This window comes from Hypanus sabinus, chromosome 18 (genome assembly GCF_030144855.1).
Source record: "Hypanus sabinus isolate sHypSab1 chromosome 18, sHypSab1.hap1, whole genome shotgun sequence".
NCBI classification, from domain to species: Eukaryota; Metazoa; Chordata; class Chondrichthyes; order Myliobatiformes; family Dasyatidae; genus Hypanus; species Hypanus sabinus.
In genome coordinates this window covers 18,373,356-18,399,832 of record NC_082723.1, presented here as the reverse complement: position 1 = coordinate 18,399,832, position 26,477 = coordinate 18,373,356, and the positions used below count along the sequence as shown (strand labels likewise).

Sequence of the window (26,477 nt, the reverse complement as noted above, 5' to 3'; positions counted from 1 at the left end):
ACAAGTGGGTAAAATAAACTTGCGCATATTTCTTCAGACAGGTGGATTACACTCTAAATCTTCTGTACATTAAGCTGTTTCAATGTTGACTTGAATTAAATGCATAGTCATAGCATTTATCAACAATAACCAATCACTGATCAATTGTGGTCCTTACTTCTCTAAATAGAACATGGCAAAATCAAAGATTATAATATGCATTAATGAAGGCTTGTTTCAGTAGCCATCTATTGCATTCTTCCTCAACAGTCTCAGGTCCTCGAACAAAACATCAGCCATCCCTTTGTCTTCACAGAATGCTGCTTGACTTGCTGAATTCCTCCAGCAATTTGTTTTTTTTTGCTCCCAAGTTCCATTGTCTGCAAGTCTCTTCTGTCTCATTCGATGAAGTCTTGCTGCTTTTCATATTCTGCTTTCACTAATTCATTTTAAGTTCTACAAACATTGGTGGAATAAATCTTATAAATGGTTTAGTATGGGTAAATGTTGAATTGAAATTATTTCTATTCAGAATCATGATATAGCATTTTATGAGTGAATATTGTATCCGATCCATTCTAGATTGCTTCTTTTTGAAGAGAAACTTCTGGGTCTCCAAAAAGAAATGATACATAATCTCTGAAAATGGGAATTTTACAAAAAAAGCTCAAAGGTGTCAGGGAAAATGAAACAAGTCTGCAGATTGCTATTATATTTAACCTAGTTCTTTACATTCCTTTAAATTGTAGTCTTGTTCTGTTAGGTGAAACAGGATTTTGCATCTTTTTTGAGGTTTATGTTTGATATGCTGACAGTATTGATTTCTTTGTGAGAAATAACTCATTTCGCAAACAGTTGAATTTTTCAATCAATTTTGATTTCACACCATAACTAAAGTGAATTAATAATGAGTAACTTGTTCTTCCACTTTTTATCCTTGATACTTCCATAGTTACCTGCTGTTTTTGACTTTCATGATTCTAATTTTCTTTAAATTTATCTTTTGCAGACTTTAAATCGGCTAGAGGAACAAGAAAAGGAAGTAGTCAGTGCACTGCGGTATTTTAAAACCATTGTCGATAAAATGGTAATTGATAAAAAAGTACTGGAGATGTTGTCTGGTTCAGCCAGCAAAGTCTTAGAGGCCATCTTGCCATTAGTACAAGTGGACCAACGCATTCAACAAAGGTAAATGAGTAACATAGCTTCTGGAATTGTGCCATGGGCAAGAATGCCAGGGGAGGATAGAGGCTTGTGCTGTATTCCCAAGATAGCATCTCCTAGCAAATAAATACAGGGGTGTTTGGTCTGGAGGATTGAGGGGTGCGATAACAACTGCGTGCTGTGAGACAGTGCTAAATGGGAAAAATCTATATCGTCGTAAATTCCCATGTTCACTTCATGATAGATTTTTTTTTGTCAACATAGGAAACTATAATTATGTAGACAATCAGTAGTTAAGCATCAAAATAATATCCAGTTGGTATCTGTAGTATTATAAAGCTATTAATGTTCTATGATTTACAGATAACATAAAATTCTTTATAACTAATGATTTGTTGTATAACTAGAAAACTGATTATTTGCTTGTTCCAGTACAATCATGGCCTTGCTTTCATTCTGCACCTTCTGAAGATGATCGTTTCCCACCAGTTTCTCTGCCTTACATTGTGACACGCTTTCTGTTTGAGAAGAAATTCAAATATAAAATTATACTTCTTTGTCACTTATAGCTGTTAATCTTTGGAAAGCAATAATAATCTCTCCTGAGTAACACACAAAATGTTGGGGGAACTCAGCAGCTCAGGCAGCATCTGTGGAGAGGAATAAGAGTTGACACTTATGGCCAAACCATTAATTTTTTATTCCTCTCCATAGATGTGGTGCAGTTTATCAATATGTGAAAGTCTGTTGCACTTAAATATAGTTTAAGAGCATCTTAAGATCTTTTACCATGGCATCTTGCCATTTACAACATGAACTTCAATAATTGGATCAGGTAAGTGAAATTCAAGTTAGAGAAAGTACTAATTTACTTTGGTCTGAGGATAGTAAGGTGCAGAAGATGACAGGTGGGGAATTTCTGATATGGGATAGCATTTGTTTAAGTATGTTGTTTGTCAAAGAGTATTATGGTTATTCTAATTGGACTACAGCGCGATATCAAGATAAGAGATAAGGTCAACTGACTACAATTCAGTATTCTTGTTTTCATTTCTTAGGATAGGCATTTTGTATTTTGGTCTTCTGTATGATTTTCAATAGAAGAACAAGGAGCCAGTATCACTTAGTTAAACAAAAGACTAAACTTCATTTAATAGTTGATGTACTTTTCTGCATTTCTGTTTAGAGCAAAAAATATAAGACAAGGATGCAACACTGCAATTGAAAACGTTTGCTTTCTTGGAATCGGGGTCACATGTAATATAGACAATTGGAATGCAAGGTCTGAATGCAAAGTTTCTATTTATAACATGACTACATTTTCAGTTGTTGAGATATAATCAAACTGTTATTAATTTATTAATGTTTTCAGATGTTGGCTTAAACACACAGTTGAAGACCATAGACCTAAAATGTTTACTTTGTACCTGTTTCTATTGTTGCTGTCTAAACAGAGATAAAATGTTCTTGTGGATAAAAATATATTTATGCTAATGGGTAACAATTTAACACCTTGGTTTGGTTGGTGTGAGAAGTTAATCTGGCAAGTACATGGTGGGTTATATTTAAGTATTTGAAATTGGGTTAGGGAGTAGGTGTTGGCTTATTTGAAGTGTTAGATAAACACATGAGATGCTATATAGCAAGACTGGTAAATTAATTGAAGTGTTTCTATGCATTTGAAAGCAATTTTTCTGTGAAAGACAAATTTGTCTTTCTAATTTTGACAGCAAAATATTTCCACATTTTAAATTAACCCACTTCCCTGATTCTTATAGAACTAATAATTTTCATTTCACAATCTAACTCAGAGAGCATTTATTGACTGGATAACTGGCTACAGGTAGACACACTTCTGGGTACTTTGTTGAATCGGTTTAGAACCTCTGCAGATATAACTTTTTGCGGCTTATTTTGCAGAGAAAAATAATGACTAACAAGGCTGTTTTATGTGAGCGTAAGATATTGGAATAAGAATAGACTTAATAATTTCTGTTGCATTATTTAATAAAATTTTGGCTGATCTGATGTTAGCCTTGACTTCTTCCTGTCTATTTCTTAGCAGACTCCTCCCAACCTTCTCCAAACCCAAATTATCTAAAAGATGAAATCTCTTGAGTATGTTCCAGGACATAACTTCTATATATACTTCATCAGGATAGAGAACTACAGTGAATGGAAAAAGCTCAGAACAGTTCTTTATGATCCGTCTAATTGGTGATGTCTTATTCTGAACCTGTGTTTCTTCCACTCCCCCCACCCCACCCTCCATTTTCAGTACTAGATTCTTCAAGGAGAAATATATTTTAACGTGATCCTGTCAAAAGCCCCTGAAGTGGTTTCTTTTTCCTCTAATTTTTCCACTTTTCTACAAAGACTGTCCCCAGGAATCAATGTAGTACACTTGCTCTGATTTTCTTCACTTTACAATATTCTGTGGTTATTTCTCGATTCAAGCCATACTTTGCTTTTCTGTTCCTTCTGTCAGAGTGAGCAGCACATGACCATCTGCTAATGTTTTGCTCAGCCATTTAGCAGATCCATATCTTTTGCAACCTCTCAGCAGATTTTTTTTGAAGACTCTATTCTAAACCAAGATACTGATAGTGTTATTTATACTTTTTAATTTAGATCTTAAGTAGTTAAGGTTCCTCAAAATCTTTCATTCCCATCTGTATTATCACTATCTATGCAGGCAGCAGTTAATGGCTCATTCCCATCACAATGAACATTCCTGTTGAACTCATCGCTGTGAAAAATAGCAACTATGCTCCAAACTATGCTGTGCCTCACCATTTCTACATTCCTTTTCAATCAGCCAATCTCCACTGCACCCAGGAGTTCATTCTCTTTGAAGTCCTCTCCATTGTCTCCACAGGTTACAAGCTGGGAGTGGGCTATTTTAGATCTAGTCATGTGTTATAAGACAGGATTTATGAGCAATGTGATAGAAGGACTTGCTGGCAAACAATAATCATAACAATTCAGCTTTGGAGTGAGAAATCTGGGATAGAAATTGTAAAAACCAAAATCCATTACAAAAGCTATGAAACTGGCTTGATAAATATAGTAAATCTTAGAATAAATTTAAGGAACTTGAAGTTATATTTAAGGAAATATTTCATAATTCTCATCAAAAAAATTCTGCAGGAAGGATCTTAAGGAAATTTGAAAGTAGTACCAATCATACAAACAGGGCATATTGTGCAATACTGTAGAAGATTAAAGTTGGGCCAGAAAAGGATGTCAAAGAGAAAATAAATGAGCAAAGGCTATAAAAAACATGCAAAATAGTAAGTTTTTTATATAACTTTAGAGTAAAAGATACTAAAAACACCCCAATTTCAGTAATGGTAATCTTCATAATGATTAGAAAGAGATATAATTGAAGTTGGACTTAAGAGGCCAGAGTCAGAATTAGGCTTGTTATTGATTTACATATTGTAAAATTTGTTGTTCTGCAGCAAAAAATAAGTTACTAGAATTTACAAAATATATAAATAGTGTGTTCAGAATTCTGACAGTGTAGGGGAAGAAGCTGTTCCTAAATCACTGGGCGTATTCTGTAAGGCTAGTAATGAGAAGAGGCCTGTAATAATGAAAAGAGGGCTTTTCCCAAATAGTAAGGATCCTTAGTAATAACAGACAGACAGACATACTTTATTGATCATGAGGGGAAATTGAGTTTCATTACAGCCGCACCAACCAAGAGTAGTGAAGAAATATAGCAATATAAAACCACAAATAATTAAATAATATTAAGTTAATAATGCCAAGCGGAAATAAGTCCAGGACCAGCCTATTGGCTCAGGGTGTCTGACACTCCGAGGGAGGAGTTGTGAAGTTTGATGGCCACAGGTAGGAATGACTTCCTATGACACTCAGTGTTACATCTTGGTGGAATGAGTCTCTGGCTGAATGTACTCCTGTGTCTAAGCAGTACATTATGGAGTGGATGGGAGTCATTGTCCAAGATGGCATGCAACTTGGACAGCATCCTCTTTTCAGACACCACCGTCACAGATGGATGTCACCGCCTCTTGCCGATGTCCTCTGTAGAGGCCGAACTGGCTGTGTCTACAACCCTGTGTATCAGAACCCCCATACCAGTCTGTAATGCAGCCAGTCAAAATGCTCTCCATGTACATCTATAGAACTTTGAAGCAGTCTTTGGTGACATACCAAAGCAGAACCAATTGGAGAGCATGATGCTCTTTGACTTTTAAACTTCTTTCTCTGTATTCTACAGTTGTGCATGACTGCTTGTTGAAATATTCAAGTTTCAATGCATTTACGTTTGTGGAGGGAACACAGTGAAGTCAGTTGTTGAGAATTCTTCCTGCAGCTGTGGTTGTCCAGAATAGAATAATGTTCTGGGATTCATACATAGCTGAAGATGTACAGTTCATTGGTTAGAGCTGCTTTCTCATACCTCTATTTATTAATTTAAATAGTAATTTACTTATTAATTAAAAGTAATAAAATTCTGTTGCTATTAAATTTATGCTTTATTTATCCTGAGTAAGCTCTTAATTTCTCCTCCTGTTTCAACTAAATGCTTGTTTAAATTCCCAAGGAGTGAGTATGTATGCAATGCTTCTCTTACTTGCAAATTCTACTGCAATCTTGTGCTTTTGGCTGTAGCTGCATTAATACTCTTGACAATCCTGTTAGGCTACACCCAGAAAGATGACCCTTGCTGTCAGAATTGAGCCCTTTACCCTACTTCACTGAAAGACTAAATTGTTCTGCATACAAATCCTGCTCATTTTTGAAATTCTCTTCAGAATATCTAGAAGTCATACCAATTGCAATAGGCTTAATATATACTTTTTCTTGATAACCTTACTCCTACTATTGCTTGTGAAATGTCCTCTCCTGCAGTGAATTCCAAGCATGTAGCAACTTGTTGTTGAAAGCTGCATTTTTCCCTCTGAATGAGATCATTGTCTTGATTTTCAATCCTTATGTGATCTTACTTATGAATCCCTGCCAGCTTGTATGTTACTGCTCAAGCCCTGTATTTCAAAGTCTGTCAACCTTGAACCTAGAATTGCAAATTCCTATCAGATGCTTTTGGGGCTGAATTGAATGCTTAGCCTAGATCCAGTTCATTGCAGGGCAAAACTTTTCTACATGGCAAGTACTGATCTTCCTTTTTAAAGACATCTTTTGCTTGCTGTCAGTTTTTGTCTGAAATGCATCTGAAAGATACTTTGGGTCTTTTTCTTTACTGCATGACATAAATAGAAAGCAGTGGTGGTTTTCACCTTATTTCTTGTAAGGTATCTTAAAAGTTATTCTGATTCAGTGTTACATTAATGCAAGTTGATTCCAGCTATGGTTTGATTGATATTACTGCCTCTGTCAGAAGGTTGAGATTTTAAGTTCCAAACTGGAATATTAAGGTGCAAAATTCCCCAAGGCTTGATGGGATATCCCCTAGGATATTAAGAGAGAACCAACATTAGTTTGGGGGGGGGGGGTTATTGATCACTGGTGTGGTGCCACAGGTCTGAAAGGTAGCTAATGTTGTTTCTTTGTTCAAGAGGAAAGTAGGGGTAATCCTGGAAATTGTAGATCGGTGTATCTCATGTCAGTGGTGGGGAAATTTGTGTTAAGGGATTCTTGGGGCCTAGCAACACACAAAATGCTGGAGGATGCATAGGTGCTGGATTGACAGCATCTATGGAAAAGATTAAACAGTCGACGTTTTGGTCTAAAACATTGACTGCTTACTTTTTTTTAATAGTTACTGTCTGGCCTGCTGAGTTCCTCCAGCATTTTTTGTGTGTGTTGCTTTGGATTTCCAGCATCTGCTGATTTTCTTGTCTTAGGGATAGGATTTCTGAGCACTTGGAAGAACATAGTCTTCTAAAGGGACATTCAGCATGGTTTTGTATGGAATAGGTCACATCTGCTTTATAGATTTTCGAGGTGATAACAAAGGTAATTGGTGAAGGTTGAATGGTGAATGTTGTTTATATGGATTTTTTTTAAGGCATTTTACAAGATCCCACATGGTAGGCTTGAACAGAAGATTCATGAGATTCATAGTGACTTGGCTGACAAGATCTAAAATCGGTGTGCCCTTAAAAGTCAGGATTTTGGTGGAAGGGTCTTGTCCTGGATGAACATCTTTGACTCGTGGTGATCCAGAGAAAACTGTACCCAGACTGATGATTTGAACAAAAATATGATAAGGCAGATGAATAAGTTTGCAGGTGACACAAGGATTGGCGGTGGTGTACAACAGAACATTACCAAAGAATACAGCCAGGTAGAGGTCAATTTCATATATGGGCAGATGGGGGTTTTACCTGATGCTGCACTGATGTTGCACTTTCCAAAATAAAGGGAGAGTAATTAGTTAATAGCAGGATCCTCAACAGCATTGATGTATAGAGGGATTATTACTCCCATTAAGGAGGATGTACAGGAGCCTGAAGGCACATACTCAACATTTCAAGAATGACTTTTTTCCCTCCATCTGACTTCTGAATGGACAATAAACCCATGTGCACCACCTCACTATTTTTCTGCTCTTATTTTGCACTATGCTATGTATTACAATGTACTGCTTCTGAAAAACAGCAATTTTCAAGACCTAAGCCAGTGATATTAATTCTGATTCTGATCTTGGGAGTAATGGGCTCCCTAAAAGTGGCTCCCTAAAAGATTGACAGGGTGGTAAAGAAGTTGTACAGCATGCTCATCTTCCATTAGTTGAGACATTGAGTTTGAGAGCCAGGAATCGGAATCAGAATTTGGTTTATTATCACTGATGTATGTCATGAAATGAGTTACTTAGTGATAGCAGTACAATACAAACACAAAAATTAATATAATTTACAATAAGCAAATGGTATGAAAGGGGAATAGTAAGATGGTGTTCATCGACTGTTGAGAAATCTGATGGTAGAGGGTACAACTTTGTAAAACTCTAGTTAGGCCACTTAATAGGAAGCAAGTGATATCTTTAGAGAGGATGCAGTTGAGGTTTACCTGGATGTTGCCTGGTTTGTGCTGGAGGAGAGGTTGGATAAGCTGGGGCTGGTTTCTCTTGAGGGGAGATTTGATTTGATACTTTATTAAAAAAATGTGAGGCAGAGATAGACAACCAGCTTCATTTCCTCAGAACTGAAATGCCTAGAACTAGAGTGGATGTACTTATGGTAAGGGGAAGGTGTGTGAGGCAGATTTTATTTTACGCATATGGGGCTTAGAATGCACGACCAGGGTAGTGGTAGAGGCATATAGGAGCAAGTAAGAGACACTTAGATCAACACACAGATATGCAGAGAAGGGAGGAATATGATCGATGTGCAGGAAAGCACTCAAGGTTTGATTGATTTAAGCACTGAGCTGAATTGGAAAGATAGGGTATGGGTCAAATCATGCCCTAGTCTGAGAGCAAAGTGTGACCTGAGGTTTGCACAATTTTAAAACGCTGGGCCAGATTGAAAAGGGTTGTGTGTCAGGGGCAGAGATGAGGACGGGCTGGTTCAGCTCGCTGCTCTGCAGTGTTTACTCGTCACTGCACTGGGCAAAGGCTAACTAACAGGCTTCTGAATTAGGTGCACTGATGCCTGGCTGAGTGTCTGTGACTCACTTTTGTAAACTTCAGTTCTAAATGCTATTTACATATTGTTTGCATGGTGATTTTTCTTTGTCACTGCACATTGGGTGTTAGAATTAATTTGATTTAATGGGTTTTATTGTGTTTCTTTATTTTGTGGCTACCAGTAAGAAGACAAATCTTAAGGTTGGATAAAGTATGCATACTTTGATAATAAATGTATTTTGAATTTTGGAGAGGGATTAACTCAATTAGGAGTCGTTGGCTTAAAATATTGTGCACAGCAGTGTGGGCCAAAGGACCTGATCTATGCTTTAGTGTTCCAAGTTGTGTCCTGGACTAGAGAGGTGAATATGCTTCTGTGCAATATTGAGGGACTCTACACTCAAATATCCTATCTCTTGGGAGAATAACAAAACCAAGAACTCATGAACGTAAAATATAACTCAATGATTCCTGCTGATATTCTGACCTAAATTTGTCCCTCAGATGAAAGCTAAAAAAAACAACAAATGATCATGTTGGTAATTTTTACTGGTTATGTGAATTTGTGCACAATGGGCTCCTGTATTTCTTACATTTACTGTTGTCAAAGTAGTTCAGTAGCTTTTTGGATCAATCTGAAAGTAGTTTTTAAGATGGTTGCACAACTTGTACTGTTCTTCTGGACCATTTAATTCAGTGATACTGAATTGTTAATTGTATTCAAGTAAGTGAAATTTTTTTTGAAGTTTCTGCAGTTTTGTACTGCTTGTTTTAATGTCTATATAACATCTCAAACATAAGCAATGAATTGCCAAAATAGCTGTGTGATTAATCGGGCAACAGTTTTTCAATCTTAGTGAATAGGTTTTGTGAAACTGTTAAGATTTTTCAAAACAGATTCTTGGAGAATAGAAAAGTTTGGTTTACTCATTTATTAATGAGCAAATAACTGTCATCTCTAGTTTTAACCCACCAAGCCCGTTCTGCAAATGTACGAAAGTAACACGAATGCAAAAAGTGCATTTGTTTCTGTAAACTTTGAACCCATGTAAGTTTTCTGTTTTCTTTGTGAAATCATTATTTAAAGTGTCCCGAGAGGATTGGATTGTAAAATCTTAAAATATTTTCCTTTCATTATTAGAATCAGCACTTGAATGTATGAAATTCCCCTGGAGCAGATTTAAGCTTCTCTAGTACATGAAATTTGGCTATGAATGGTTCTCAATTGAGTTCTTGGAAGTGGCACAGAGAAATAAAAATATACATTGTTGTTGCATGTTACAATAGTGAAAGCCCCTATTGTTGGATCAGTATAAGTGAGTTTTATTCAAATTTACTTGCCTTGATTGTACTTGATACTACAATTTTTCACCTGCTTTGGTGCTCATTTGAATAAACTGTGACAAGGCACTAATCAATGTGCACAAAGTGATAATGCATTTATGGGCTGAAACAATTGATTTATTTTGCCCAGTGTTATGCAACACAGGGTTTTCCAATTAATGTCGAATCTCGTGGGGCCTGGCATGAGCAAGACCAACAGGGTTTCAACTGGTAATTATTAATTATATTTGAAACAATGGTTTAGCCAAATGTAGATGAATATAGTTTATAGATAATTGATAACAAGTAGAAAATGAAGTTATATTAAGGATGATTTTAAAGAGAGTATTAAAGCAACTTTAAAGATTATAAATATTCTGTGCTTTTTGAGGTAAAGTAAATCCTCCAACCTGATGGCATGAAAATTAATTTCTCTAATTTCTGTTAATTTTGCCCCCGCCCACCTTTTCTCTTTTTTTTTCTCCATTCTGTCTCCCCTCTTTTCCTTTCTCTTCTTACCAGTCCATCACTTCACTCTGGTTTCCCTCTTCCCTTTCTTCCATGGTCCACGCTTCTCTCCTTATCAGAATTATTTTCTAAAGGTACTTTACCTCTTTCACCTGTCACCTGTCAGCTTGTATTCCTTCTCCATCCCTCTCCAATCAGTCCTGATGACGAGCTCAACCCAAAATGTTAACTGTTTATTCCTCACGGCAGGTGCTGCTTAAGTTCCTCTACCATTTTGTGTGTATTGCTCTGGATCTTCAGATGCTTTAGAATCCGCTGTGTTAATAACCTTGTGCAGGATAGTTTTTTTGCAGCAATACATAGAGATACCAACTAGGGAAGGGGCAGTGTTGGATCTCCTGTTAGAGAATGAGATAGTTCAGGTGATGGAGGTATGTGTTGGGGAGCACTTCGGGTCCAATGATCACAACACCATTAGTTTCAATATAATTATGGAGAAGGATAGGACTGGACCCAGGGTTGAGATTTTTGATTGGAGAAAGACTAACTTTGAGGAGATGCGAAAGGATTTAGGAGGAGTGGATTGGGACAATTTGTTTTATGGAAAGGATATAATAGAGAAATGGAGGTCATTTAAAGTTGAAATTTTGAGGATACATAATCTTTATGTTCTTGTTAGGTTGAAAGGAAAGGTTAAAAGTTTGAGAGAGCCATGGTTTTCAAAGGATATTGGAAACTTGGTTCGGAAAAAGAGAGAGATCTACAATAAATATAGGCAGCATGGAGTAACTGAGGTGCTCGAGGAATATAAAGAATGTAAAAAGAATCTTAAGAAAGGAATTAGAAAAGCCAAAAGAAAATACAAGGTTGCTTTGGCAAGTAAGGTGAAAATAAATCCAAAGGGTTTCTACAGTTAAATTAATAGCAAAAGGATAGTGAGGGATAAAATTGGTCCCATGGAGAATCAGAGTGGACAGCTATGCGTGGAGCCAAAAGAGATGAAGGAGATTTTGAACAATTTATTTTCTTCGGTATTCACTAAGGAGAAGGATATTGAGTTGTGTAAGGTAAGGGAAACAAGTAGGGAAGTTATGGAAACTATGACAATTAAAGAGGAGGAAGTACTGGCGCTTTTAAGGAATATAAAAGTGGATAAATCTCCAGTTCCTGATAGGATATTCCCTAGGACCTTGAGGGAAGTTAGTGTAGAAATAGCAGGGGCTCTGACAGAAATATTTCAAATGTCATTAGAAATGGGGTTGTCGCTGGAGGATTGGCATATTGCTCATGTTGGTCCATTGTTTAAAAAGGGTTCTAAGAGTAAACCTAGCAATTATAGGCCTGTAAGTTTGACGATAGTGATGGGTAAATTAATGGAAAGTATTCTTAGAGATGGTATATATAATTATCTGTATGGGCAAGCTCTGATTAGGAAAGGTCAACGTGGATTTGTGTGTGGAAGGTCATGTTTGACAAATCTTACTGACTTTTTTGAAGAGGTTACTAGGAAAGTTGACGAGGATAAAGCAGTGGATGTTGTCTATATGGACTTCAGTAAGGCATTTGACAAGGTTCCGCACGGAAGATTAGTTAGGAAGGTTCAATCATTAAGCATTAATATTGAAGTAGTAAAATTGATTCAACAGTGGCTGGATGGGAGATACCAGAGAGTAGTGGTGGATAGCTGTTTGTTAGGTTGGAGGCCAGTGATTAGTGGTGTGCCTCAGGGATCTGTACTGGGTCCAATGTTGTTTGTCATATACATTAATGATCTAGATGATGGGGTTGTAAATTGGATTAGTAAGTATGCAGATGATACTAAGATAGGTGGCGTTATGGATAATGAAGTAGGTTTTCAAAGCTTGCAGAGAGATTTAGGCCAGTTAGAAGAGTGGGCTGAAAGATGGCAGATGGAGTTTAATGCTGATAAGTGTGATGTGCTACATTTTGGTAGGACTAATCAAAATAGGACATACATGGTAAATGGTAGGGCATTGAAGAATGCTGTGGAAGAATGATCTAGGAATAATGGTGCATAGTTCCCTGAAGGTGGAATCTCATGTGGATAGGGTGGTGAAGAAAGCTTTTGGTATGCTGACCTTTATAAATCAGAGCATTGAGTATAGGAGTTGGGATGTAATGTTAAAATTGTACAAGGCATTGGTAAGGTCAAATTTGGAGTATTGTGTACAGTTCTGGTCACCAAATTATAGGAAAGATGTCAACAAAGTAGAGAGAGTACTGAGGAGATTTACTAGAATGTTACCTGGGTTTCAAGACCTGAGTTACAGAGAAAGGTTGAACAAGTTAGGTCTTTATTCTTTGGAGCATAGAAGGTTGAGGTGGACTTGTTAGAGATATTTAAAATGATGAGGCGGATAGAGTTGACATGGATAGTTTTTTTCCATTGAGAGTGGGGGAGATTCAAACAAGAGGACATCAGTTGAGAGTTAGGCGGCAAAAGTTTAGGGGCAACACAAGAGGGAACTTCTTTACTTAGAGAATGGTAGCTGTATCGAACGGGCTTCCAGTAGAAGTGGTAGAGGCAGGTTCGATATTGTCATTTAAAATTGGATAGGTATATGGACAGGAAAGGAATGGAGGATTATGGGCTGAGTGCAGGTTGGTGGGACTAGGTGAGAGTAAGCATTTGGCACGGACTAGAAGGGCGGAGGTGGCCTGTTTCCATGCTGTAATTATTATACAGTTATATGGTTATAATAGATGATTTTGTCCAGAGTGAAAAGGTTGTAGTCAGCTCTTTTTTAAAAGTAGAATTGTACGATAAAAGCTGAGGGAATTTTCCTATTGAGATGAAGTTGTAAAGGAATCTCTTTAGAAGTTCAAAATTCATCAATGATTAAACGAGGCACATGGAGTCATTATTTGACCCAGAATTGAGTTTTATGGAGCTTAGTATGTGGGCAGTGCTGGATTAACTGAACCCCGAAGAAAGAAAATGCGCAATAGATCCATTAATGGTTTTCTCTGTTAAAAGTGGGTATTTTCAATGTACTTGTAGCACGTATCAGATGTTTCATACTTTTTTTGCATTCAAAAGCAAAACTACTTGACTCTCTGAACATTTTCAGTTTAGGTTTCTTAATGGGTGTGTATTGGTAATGAGTCTGCAGTTTGGCAATCTTATAGATGCAAGTGTCATTCAGCGTCTGTTGCAAAAGGATAAGTATTTAAAATACAATGCTTCATCAGAACCATGTCTGATGTGAAAGGGTGCATAATTCCACAGGAGATGCTATTTGGCATTGTATGTATTTCTGCTATTTTCTGTGAATGTATGACAAAAATGACAGTACTCTTTCTTCTGTTTTTCAGCTCTGCCATCACATCCTGTTTAAATCAGGTGTATCAAAGCCTGGCCAATCTGATTCGCTGGTCTGATCGGGTAATGCTAGAAGGTGTGAATCTAGATGAAAAAGAAATGGTGAATGCGATGATTAAGGCAGTGCTCGATGGAGTGAAGGTATGTAAAATGAAAATAAATGGAGAAATGGGAGTAGAAGTCTGCCATTATTTGAATCTTCATTCTATCAAAGGTCTTCGCCAGAATATTCCTACACTTATTCCATATAACTGCTGGTAGCATAGTGGCATCAGTGCTGGACTTCGGAGTGAAAGCTCTTGAGTTCGAATCCAGCTGGCTCCCTTGCATGCTCTCTATCTGTGCTGGGTTGAGCGTCGAGCTAGTGGCTCAGCCTCGTAAAAACAAGAAAGCTGTCACGATGGTATCCTGATGACTCCAGTCCGAGTTAAGGGCTTTCTTCTTCTGATCCATATATGATTGCTTTCAGTTGCCTTTGGAGAAATACCTGATTTGATAGGCAGTTCCTAAAGCAGCATTGTTGAGAATTTATTGTACGAATTATGAGTGGAAACACTGTCCATAGGATAGCTTGCAGTTTCAACATAACAGGCTTTGAGATAAACATTGAATTAAATTTTAATATTTTATGAATATTAAACATTAAGATTTCCTATTTAACCTAGAATTAATAAAATGAAATTACTCACTTATCACTTCTTTTTCTAGCTAAAAAGATCCAGTTCTGACAAAGGCTCTTCAATCTGAAACTTTAATTTCTTTTGTTTTATACAGAGAATTCCTGAACTGAGTTTTTTTCCCCCTGCATTTTCTGTTTTTTTTTCCAGATTTCCAGCATCTGAAGTTTTTTTTGATGTTCTTAAGAAGATTTTGTAAGCTTTATTGCTTCAGTGAAGTGCATAGCTTGGAAATCAAAACTGAAACTTGCAGATGCTGGAAATTTGGAGCGATATAACACGGGACACATCAAGCAACCATGGTACAAAGAGAAATGGAGTTAACATTTCAGATTGAAGCTCCTTGGTCAATACTGGTATAGAAAAAACACATAGAAGTTGCACAGAAGGTAATATTGAGCTTTGGTTAAGATGGGGAATGGAAAACAAGGGATGATTAAGACAAAAGAGATGGACAGAAATCTCACCAGAAAGCAGAGGAGAAATTTAGGAGTTGAGTTTTAACATCTTATTGTTAATAAGAACTAAGCTTGTTTTTTTTTGTTTCAGATTGCCAGCATCTGTAGTTTTTGTTTTTGATTACTTATTATTGAATTCATTTTCAGGAAAGGATCAAAGGTTCGTTTATTATTAAAGTATGTACACAGTATATAGCTCTGAGATTATTCTCCAGATAGTCACAAAGCAGAAGAAAACCATGGAAGTCAGAAGTCAGTTCAAAGAGACACAGCAACCTACCACCCCCAGCGCAAAACAAGAACGGTAACACGAACATCAAAACCCCCAAACCCTCCTCTCCCTCTTCCCTGCACAGACTGCAACAAAACATTGACCCCCAACCCCCTACACACACACACACCCCCCCAAGAGAACGGTGAAAACACAGAATAAAAAGCCATTTATTTGCCTTTGCAGCTTGAAACATTCTTTCTCTCTTCCCTAATACTGGCAAAGAGGCTTTGACATGAAATTTTACACCTCTCTTTTTCCACAAATGCTGACTGACCTCAGCTTTTCCAACATGTTTGCTTCGGTTTCAACAGCATACCACAACATACCATTTTGTAAATTGAATTCCACTTGATCAATGTGTTTGCTTTGAAATTGTAAACTAATTAATTAACAAGGTGAACCAAGCAACTCCAAGCAAATCCACATAAATTAGAGATTGAATTTATAAATGCTATAATACTTAAAATCTTTCTGTTGGCATTCCAGGTTGTCTGAACCAACTGAGTTGAGTTTTAGTAACATTTTAATGAAGTACAAATAATAGCAAAGTCTAAAAAGAATGTTAACAGGAACCAAATTTGTCGTCCCTTTCTTATTGAAACCCCTCTGTAATCTCTGCTATTCTTCCCATTTTTTGACCATATGCTCACCCAGACTTGCTCTTCACCTGTTACTTTCCAGCTTGAACTCTTCCCCCCTACCCCTTTCTTATTCTGGCATCTTCCCCCTTCCTTTCCAGTCCCAATAAATGGTCTCAGTCCAAAATGTGGCTCTTTATTATTTTCCATAGATGATGCTTGACCGGTTGAGTTCCTCCAGCATTTTGTGTGTATTGTTCTTGTAACTAATAATTTTATTCCTTTGGAAATAATATAAAAATTTCAGAACTGAATAATCTGTAAATATTTCATAGAGATCAATTTGAGATTCAGATTCTATTCAACAGCTGGAAGTTTTAGAAGACTGAAGTTTAAAGTTTGAATGATAATTATCAAATATTTTAGAAGCTGCTTTTCCTTTAAGTAAAGTCACCCTTCGTACGAAAAATTATATAGTCCTTTCAATGATGTGCCTTCCTTCATTTAGGACAGTTTTTGTCCTGCATTTGGCTGTTTTAATACCACAAGATGAAAAGTATCTTAGACATGACTAGTAATAATTTCTAAACAAAGTTCAATAACTGTGCATGCAACAAGAATGTTGAAACTCAGTTCGATTCATTGAGCTTGGTCAGAGTATTTCAGAGGCCATTTTCTCATGTTGTTATAGCTGAGCAAATTTAAAAATTGGTATCTTTCACTGGTGGAACTTTGCAACTATCATACATGTTTTTTTCGGGGACAAAAATTGCTGAACATTTTTGACTTGCACTTGCCAATGAAGATGACCTGCGGTGAATGAGCATGAGGCTCATTAATCACATTTCATCTTTTCACCAGACATGTCCAGGGACTTAAATAGCCCTTCAGGTGAGGCAAAGTTTTATTGCTTCCTCTGTCATCCATTGCTTTTGATGCTCTTGATGTGGCCTCGTCTACGTTGGCAAAACCAAGCACAGAGCAGATGACTGTTTTGAAGGTTGAACTTCTAGTTGTATGTCATTTCAGTTCCCACTCCACACTGACTGTCTGACCTCTGTTGTCTCCACTGTCTCAGTAAGGCCAACCACAAACTTGAGGAGTATCTCTTCTTCCACTTGGGTAGCTTGCAGCCCAATGCTGTGAACATTGATAGTGTCAGGTAACACAAAGCCCATTGTTCCTTTCAAAAAAAAAATGATGAGTGGGATAATAAGTCAGCCATGATAGAATGATGCTGCAGACATAATGGGCCAATGGCCTAATTCTGTTCCTAGGTTTTGTGATCTCAAACTCCAATTAGTGCACCAAGATTCCTTATCATTTTGTTCGCCATTTCCTCACCCCTGTCCACTGTTCTCCCTGTAATCGGATTTGTTAGCTCACCCTACTTAAGTCCATCTGCCCATTATCTCCCCACACCACTTAATTCCACCTGTCACCTACTAGCCCCTGTATTGTTCCTTCTCAGCTTTTTATAGTGGATATTATCCTTCCTGCACTCTCAGTTCTGATGCAGGATCTTGATCTGAAATGTTGACCATCACTTTGCCTCCATAGACGCTGCTTAACCTGAGTTCCTCTAGAGCAGGGGTTCACAACCTGGGGTCCACGGACCCTTTGCGTATTGGTATTATTGGCATAAAAAAGGTCAGGAAACCATCTCTAGAGGGTTTTTTTCTACTCCAGATGCCACCATTCTCAGACTCTTGTCTCTCCAAGTCTTTCCCTGAAACAGTTTCCCTCTTTCTTCAGCTATTTAGGAAATGTTTTACTCATTCTGTGTTTCCCATATTGGACACCTCTCTTGATGTAATCTTAATTTTTATGTATGCATGATATTCTTAAGTTACTCTGTTAGTAATCAGTCACACAGTGCTTGGCTTTTTGCTTTTCTGAAGGAGCTTGTGAAACTGACAATAGAGAAACAAGAGCAGCCATCCCCCACCTCTCCAGTGAAACCCATCCAGCCAACAGCTAAAACTGACAGGTGAGAAGAGTTATTTCAAGGTTTAAAGATCTGTAACAGATTGAATCTTGTATTTGAAATAAACTAAAAGAGCAGTAAGTCATTGCTGTGAAAAATTTGAATTTGGGTTTGCTGAGTAAATGCAAATTGATGCAAGCAAAATGTTTTGGAAATAAGTTTTTAAATAATGGTACAGTCTGAGAATGTTGTTGCTACAAGTTGAATATTTGTGTTATTTTTGAGGATCAGTTGACTTTGTATTTCACAGAAATGTTTATGAAGTTTGCTCTTACTCCTTTCTTATCCTATTACAGTTGTAAGAACTTGGATGGGTTTATTATCAGTATTTTATATGACATGAGATTTGTTGTATTGCAGCAACAGTACAGTGCAAGACAAAATTTACAACAAGTTACAAAAATAAAGAGTGCAAAAGAGGAATAATGAGATAGTGCTCATATGTTCATGGATAGTTCAGAAATGTACTTGATGATGTAGGGGAAGATTGTTGAGTGTGGGTTTCAGACTTCTGTATCTTCTCCATGATGCCAGAAGAGCCATGTCCCAGATGGTGAAGATCTTTAGAAATAGATGCCACCTTCTTGATCACAGGCTGTTGACGATGTTCTTGATTTGGTGGTGGTTGGGGGGGGGGGGGGTGTGTTAGCTGTGTGCCCATGAAGGAGCTGGCTGAATCTACAATCCTCAAGTTCAAGTTTAGTAACTTTAGTTATCATTTGAGCCAAACACAACAACGTTCCTCCAGGGCCAAGGTGCAAGACACGTAACCAACAGTACACTGCACATAGTAACCTCCTTGTGATACTGTGTATTGAGCGATGCAACTACTCAGAATGTTCTCCATTATGCATTTATAGAAATTAGCAACAGTCTTTGCTGACATGCCAGTTCCCCTCAATCTTCCATCATAATAATTTTCAAGTATTGGAATAGAAGTGGGCAAAATTGAGAGTGAATCAAATGAGCATTTTGTTGCTTTTTTTTTCCAGAAATACTTGCCCTTCACTCACTAATAAATATTTTGTGTTATCAGTATGTTTTGCAAAATATATATAGTTTTGAAAAGTTTTATAATTGATAGGAGTTTTGAAATTATTTCCCAATTTTTTTTTGTTGTGCATTTTGACTCATTATACTAACCTGTGTCAAAATCTCTTCTGGTTTATTCTCTTCAAAGATTTCTTATTTTCTGGCAATTTCTAGCTGTACTCACCCACTCCCAGGTGTTTTAATCTTTTTTTCCCATTTGCCTGAATCTTTCCTCATAATAGGTAGATATTGTAGGCAGTAAAGTAACACAAGCAATAATGTAAGGCTGAAGTTACTTTGTTAAGTTGTTACTAGTTTGTGGGTCATATGAGCAAGGCAATGCCAACCCTACTGTACAGTATATATCCAAAATTAATTTGTCCACTATAGATGGGTGGTAGTGGGTGAAGAAAATAATTGATACAGGCATGGTAGCTTAGTAGCTAGCACAACACTTTACAGAACCAGTGTCCCGGGTTCAATTCCCACCGCTGCTAAGTAGGTTGCATGTTTTTCCAGTGATCATGCAAGTTTCCTCCCAGTGCTCTGGTTTCCTCCCACAGTCCAAAGACCTACAAGTTGGTAGGTTAATTAGTCATTGTAAATTGTCCTGTGATTAGGCCAGGATTAAATCGGGGGATTGCTGGTGGCATGAAGGGCTGGAAAGGTGTATTCCATGCTATATGTCAATAAATAAATAAACCCTGTGAAAAGGGACCTTGACAGTGGTGAAGTCCAACAATGGTGTATGTCCATTAATTAGCAGAGTCTCAATTTAAACATTTCTATAACATGCCTGAATTCTTCTATGTCTGAATCTTTCCTTGTAGAACAGTAAGTATTTCACATAAGTATCATAACACTTCGGAATTTGAATTATCGGTTTGAGTGTCATCCACTTTCATTACCAAAGAAGTAATAACAGCTATATTACCACATCTGATTAAGCTGCAGATAACACATAGTTAAAAATTTGCTACATCTTATAGAAATCTTTGATGCATAGTTTATATTAGCTTATGTGGGGGGGGGGGGAGAGTTTATTTCCTTGTTATTGTTAATCTCTGCCAACAAAGTTTTATATTATTTTGATCTGTTGCTTGATTCTCACAGTGTAACAGAGCTTCCCTTGACTGACCGTGAAAAGGAGATTTTAACAAAAACTACTCCAATGACAAGATCGCTGGAGGCATTTTCAGACTCTGCGGATGGGGAATGTGCTCCACCAAAGCCACCACTGCCTGGTATTCGTATCATGGAGCATGGGTAAACATGCCCAATGTTTTGTGTGCATTTAGAGATAAAGAGTCTGTCTTAGATAGTAACACTTTTGCTTCTATATAATATTGTGTTGATAGAAATACTGTCTTTTTGATGAACCATTATACACATGCCTGGTCTATCTTGCTGTTGGTACCAATTAGATAAGCAACCAAGCTAAGCTGGTTTTCCGTTCAACTCCTCAACTGTGTTTTTTAAACCTGGAACTGTAGTAAAAGGGTTGAAACCTTGCCCCAAGATTAATTCAATTTATTTTGTATTACTTATATATTGAACTTCTGATTTGGAGTACTTTGCTGAGTGCATTAAAGAGGCAGTCACAAACCCAACTATCCACAGGATTTACAAAGCCAATTGGACAGCTGGTGAGGCTGTGCACCTCAGACTCACTGACTGTTGAAACTGTGTTATCTGCAAACATTCAATAATATTGGGACAATTTTTGTTTAAAATGTAAAACAAAAATGATTTTAAACCAAACCGCTTGGTCACAAAGAATTACCAGAAAATATAACTCCTGCTTCTACCTACCTCCTGACAGCTCCCTAAGTTTTCTTGCACTCACCTTAAACAGATATCCTCTGGTATTAGCTATTGTCGTCCTGGGGGAATAGGTACTGACAGTCCACTCTCTCTGTGCCTCTCATCTTATACACCTCTATCAAGTTGCCTTTCATCCACCTTTGCTCCAAAGAGAAAAGCCCTAGCTCACTCATCCTTTCCTCATAAGAGATGATCTCTAATCCAGACAGCGTCCTGGTATATCTCCTCTATACCCTCTCTAAAATGTTGACATCCTTTTGATAATGAGGCAACCAGAACTTAACGTTAGTCCAAGTGCGGTTGGACCAGAGTTTTATCGAGGTGCAAGATCACCCCACAGCTCTTGAACTCAATTCCCCATTTAATGAAGGTCAGCACGCCCTATGCTGCCTTAACCACCCAATCAACTTGCATGACAACTTAGAACAATTCCTCTGTTCTTCCCCAATGCTAAGAATCCTGCCATTAACCTTCTACTCTGCCTTAAAGTTTGACTTTCCATACTTTTCTTAATTGATCTTCCATCTGCCATTTCTCTTCCCAGCTCCGAGTCTTGTCTAAATCCCTTTGTAGCCTACAATAAACTTGTACATGATCCATAATCCACAACACCAGCAACCTTTGTGTCATCTGCAGATTTACTAATTTACCTTTCCACTTCTTCAAGTTATTTATAAAAGTTAGTCACTAACTTCCGGGCAGAATATGCTCCATCTACTACCACCTTCTGCCTTCTCTGGGCAAGCCAATTCTGAGTACCCGCAGCCAAGGTTTTATGTATCCCATGGGTCGTGACTTTCTGGATGAGCCTACAATGGAGAACCTTATCAAATGTCTGTAGTTCCTCATGTCTGCCCAATTGTTCTATAAGATCACAGCTGAATTTTAAAACTAATTTTTAAAAATGCCAACTGTTCTAATAGTACCATTGACATTAAAAGAGCTGAGAGAATCTTTCTATATTTAAAATACTGAATGCAATTTGTACATTGTCCTTTGAGGTGCTTTAATTGTGATTTTTCTAGTTAACCAATTTATTTACTACCCTCTGGTTAAATTTATAAGAATTTGTTACAGTGCTGAGTGATGTTGATTAAATTATTGAATTCTTTGACCTGCAGCAGTCCTGGTTCTTCAGTTTTACCACCTCTACCGCCCAAAAAGAGACAGTCTGCACCCTCACCAACCAGAGTGGCAGTAGTGTGTCCTATGAGTCGAACTACCAGTGGTTCTAGTATACCTAATACCAGGCAGGTACGGGAAGTGTTTACATTTTGAATGATATTAGACCAGATGGAATAATTTGCACAGTTGCTGAGCAACAGTCTCTGTATAATTAGTTACTGAAAATATCCAAACTAAAACAAATGTGTGTTAGACATACACAAACATATTAGAAATATAGCACAGGTTGAGTATCCCTTATCCAAAATGCTTGAGGCCGAAAGTGTTTTGGATTTTGGATTTCAGAATATATAATGAGATATCTTGGGATTGCATAATTTTTGATTGAATTTGTGCTACCAGTGAGCAGTCTTGTTTTACATTTGTTCATCACACAGATGTACTTAATAGTAAAAATTATTACATATCATTAATATAATGAAAACAATATATGCAGGATAACAAAAGCAGCACAGCAGCATTGGGAGAATCAGGTGTTGAACAGACACAAATAATGGCAGGCTTTCAGTCTCTGCCGATGATACTGTGTCTTGATTAAAAGTTTACAGTACACTTTTTTTTTCTTATTTTTAGGTTTTATGTAAGGTGTAAAACAGTCAGCATTGTAGTCTAGTCCTGGTGTTAGATTTTCATCAGTAATGATCTTGACAAACTCATCAATTAATTTCTCTTTCAGCAATTTCTTTATCAGCAGATGCTTTAAAACTTAATACATTGCCTTTTTTAAACTTCTGCAACCAGCCTGCTAAATATTCAGTTATCTTTAAATTTTAGTTCATCGTGATAGATCTTTCTTTGGAGAGTGTTAGTTCATGCATCATAAGATTTTCCATTTATAATTAACTGCAATGATTATGTTGCATTATATTATAAATGAAAGAATGTATTTGACTAAATCGTTCTTGAATTGAAGTGACGAAGATGATAAAAAATTAATTAGTGTCTTGTATGTTTAGGAGTTTGACAGTTTGGATTGTTATTTGCAAAGGCGGCTGTCTGGTGGCAGCCACTCCTATAGTGGAGAATCACCAAGGGTATCTCCCTGTAACAGCATAGGAAAGCTGAGCAAATCGGATGAACAGCTGTCTTCACTGGACAACGATAGTGGACAGTGTTCACAGAACACAAGTTGTGAAACACTTGGTAAGCCAGCATTGTTTTTTCTTTCGAAGGTATTAGCATTAAATTAACACATGGATTTTCTCACCCATTTCTTTCCATACAATATATAGTATGTGTAAGTCTCTGGTATATTTGCATTTTGAAAGCCCGTTGAAAGAACTTAAGGATGGTCTTTTTTTTTTACTGAACCAACACTTTCTCCCCCCCCCACAGAAAAATGCATATTTTCTGCAATAATAGTGCTTGTCTAAATGCATAAACATTATGAGAATATCTGTCATAGCCACTTGAAGCAGTGTGCTACAGATTGCAACAACCCAAGGGCACCAACATTTCTCCAATCCTTTCATTGCCTTACTCAGACCTATGACCTCCATTTTTAGACACCTAGCCTATCTATGCCCTTTATAATTTTGTCCACCTTAATCAGAGCCCTCTGCAGTCTCTGACATCCCAAGAAAAACAAGCCCAACCTATCCATCACAACTGAATGCTCTATCCTGGACAACATCATGCTGTGTCTCCTCTACATCCCCTTCAATATAATTGAATTTATCCTGCAGTATGGTTCCCAGAATGCACACAGTACTCCACCTGTGAATATCTTAAGTTGTGCCTTAACCTCATTGATCTTGTATTGTTTGCCTAATAAAAGTAAGTAACCTCAGTATTTCTTCGAGCTCTACCATCTCTTATGAGACGATAAGACACGAGAGCAGAATTAGGCTATTCAACCCATCATGTCTGCTCCACCATTCGATCATGGCTGATTTATTTTCCCTCACCACCCCATTCTCCTGCTTTCTCCCCAAAACCTTTGTTGCCCTTACTACTCAAGAACCCATCAACCTCCACTTTAAGTATACCCAGTGACTCAGCCTTTGCCACCCGTGTGCTAAAGAAATTCCTCCTCCTATCTGTTCTAAAGGGACATCCTTGTATTCTGAGGCTGTGCCCTCTGGTCCTAGACTCTCCCATCATAGGAAATATCCTCTCTATGTCCACTCTGTCTAGACATTTCAATATTTGGTAGATTTCGGTGAGATTCCCCCTTCCCTCTTTCTTCTAAACTCCAGCAAGTATAGGCCCAGAGCTGTCAAATACTGTTCATTCTCATGAAACTTCTCTGGACCCTCTCCAATGTCAGCATATCCTTCCTTGGATATGATTGTGTGTGACCACAAGACTGTGAGCTTAGCCTCCTGTTCTAAGCCTTTTCCACTTAAAGATTGTGAGACTAAGCACAGCTCCAATGCCTTATTTAACTTTGCTGATGACTCTGCTGTCAGTGACTGAATCAAAGGTGGTGACGAATAGCTTATTGATTGAAAATCTGGCTGAGTGCTGCCACCACTTTGCACTCAAGGCCAGCAAGACGAAGGGGCTGATTGTTGACTTCAGGAGGAGGATGCCGGAGGTCCATGAGCTAGTCCTCATTGGGGGTGAAGAGGGTCAGCACCTCTAAACTCCTCAGTGTTATAATTTCAAACAACATGTCCTAGGCCCAGCACATTAGTGCAATTACAAAGGAAGTACAGCATGCTTCTACTTAGAAGTTTGCAGAGATTTAGCATGACTTCTAAAGATGTATGGTGGAGAGTATATTGATTGGTTGCATTATAGCCTGGTATAGAAACACCAATGCCCTTGAATGGAAAATTCTACAAAAAAGTAATACATATGGCCCAGTCTACTACAGGTAAATCCTCCCCACCATTGACCACATCTACATGGATCATTGTCGCAGGAAAGCAGCATCCATCATCAAGGACCTTCATCACACAGGTCATGCTCTCTTCTCGCTGCAGCCATCAGGAAGAAGGTACAGGAGACTCAGGGCTCTCACTGCTGGGTTCAGAAACAGTTATTACTCCTCAAACATCATCAGGCTTTTGAACCAATGGGAATAATGTCATTCAGCTTTACTCTCCTCACCACAGAACTGTTGCCATAACCTATGGACTCACTTTCAAGGACACTTTGTCTCATGTTCTCGATATTTATTGCTTATTTCTTTATTATATATGTTTGTATTTGCACAGTTTGTTGTCTTTTGCACATTGATTGTCCATCCAGTCTTTCATTGATTCTATTATAGTTCTTGGATTTATGAATATGCCCGCAAAAAAACGAATCTCAGAGTTGTATATGGTGACATATACGTACCTTGATAATACATTTACTGTGAGTTTTGTTATAGAGTTCGAATGCTTATAATCCACCAAATGTAGTCTGAGCAATGCCTTATTAAGCCTTAGCATTAGATCCTTTTCCCAGTTTTATGACCTTACCAGAATGTATCATCTCACAGTTATCAAGATTAAATTTCATCTACCATTGCTTTGCCTGTTTTAGTAATTCTAAAGTAATTTTTCTAAAATATTTTCCCAAGACTGCACTGTCAACAATGCTTATTGTCAGCTCCAAACTTATTAATCATCTGTCATGTGTTCACATCTAAGTCATTAATGTATATAACAGGAAGTTTGCCAGCACTGATCATAGGATTACACCACTGGTCATAGGCTTCAATTCACAAACTAATCCACAATCATCACCCACTGCCTCCTATTAACTTGTCAGTGTTTGGATCTACTTTGCCTTAGATCCTACATATCTCGATCTTCAACAAAGACATTTAAGCTTAGAAAAGGGATCTCTGGTATTTGAGAAGGTAACCTTTGTTGAAATTAGAGGTTACACTGCATGCTCTTCTTAAAGGCTTCTGTATCAATTAATAATCCTGCTGAATTAGTTATTTACTTGCAAAAGGTATTTGATACAAAGTTACGAGATGTAGCTGAGTGTACCTCACACCTTTCAATTAATTTAAAACTTTTTTTTGCAGATAATCCAGAAAATTATGATCCCGATTATGATTTCCTGCATCAGGATCTTTCGAATGTTGATCAGAATTCGCAACACATTTCAGGCATGCTAAGCCCATTACCAGAGTCAGCAGTAGAATCCAGTTCACCTCTTCCTGGGCAAACATTTACTTCACAAGGAGTGCCTGACTGGCGGCTGGGGCCACAGACTAATGCTTCACAAATGCAAATACCACCGGCATTACCAGAGAAGAAACGCAAGAGTGTTGGTTCATCAGAGAGTTCAGGATCTAGGGTTTCTTATGAGAGATTTCCTTCACAGTATGACAATATTTCAGAGGAAGAAATGCAGAATTCTGCTGTGCCAACAGTGCAATACCCTCCATTTGCTGTAGTTTCACCGAGGCAACAAGGAGTTCCATCAATGTCAGTTGGATTCCAGGATATTGATGTTTCAGAAATGGCAGGAGTACCTGAGAAGCCACCTCCGCTCCCAGAAAAAAAGGCCAGGCACAGTAAGTATTTACCTCTTCAACATTTCAATGTTAATACTTTTGTTGTTGTTAAAGTGTGCTACTTTAGTGTGAATATGCGATATACACTCTGCTCATGGATTGCTCTTCACCAATAGCATGTTTTAGTATAGTGGTCACCAACCTTTTTAAGCCCAA

At 37.6% G+C, this 26,477-nt stretch overlaps 1 protein-coding gene across 8 annotated transcripts in view; it reads left to right on the top strand.

Annotated features, from left to right (window-relative positions):
- Window positions 1-26,477, top strand: part of rapgef1a (Rap guanine nucleotide exchange factor (GEF) 1a) — a 170,099-nt gene that overhangs the window by 59,380 nt on the left and 84,242 nt on the right. For 5 of the 8 annotated variants that reach the window (XM_059993774.1, XM_059993772.1, XM_059993771.1 and 2 more), the window contains exons 3-10: window positions 989-1,167; window positions 2,330-2,425; window positions 13,835-13,982; window positions 17,730-17,818; window positions 19,961-20,113; window positions 21,793-21,925; window positions 22,813-22,999; window positions 25,827-26,321. In XM_059993774.1, coding sequence (XP_059849757.1) covers window positions 989-1,167; window positions 2,330-2,425; window positions 13,835-13,982; window positions 17,730-17,818; window positions 19,961-20,113; window positions 21,793-21,925; window positions 22,813-22,999; window positions 25,827-26,321 — 1,480 coding nt within the window. The remainder of the gene's footprint in view (window positions 1-988; window positions 1,168-2,329; window positions 2,426-13,834; window positions 13,983-17,729; window positions 17,819-19,960; window positions 20,114-21,792; window positions 21,926-22,812; window positions 23,000-25,826; window positions 26,322-26,477) is intronic. The other 3 variants (XM_059993778.1, XM_059993779.1, XM_059993773.1) reach the window with 1 other exon arrangement.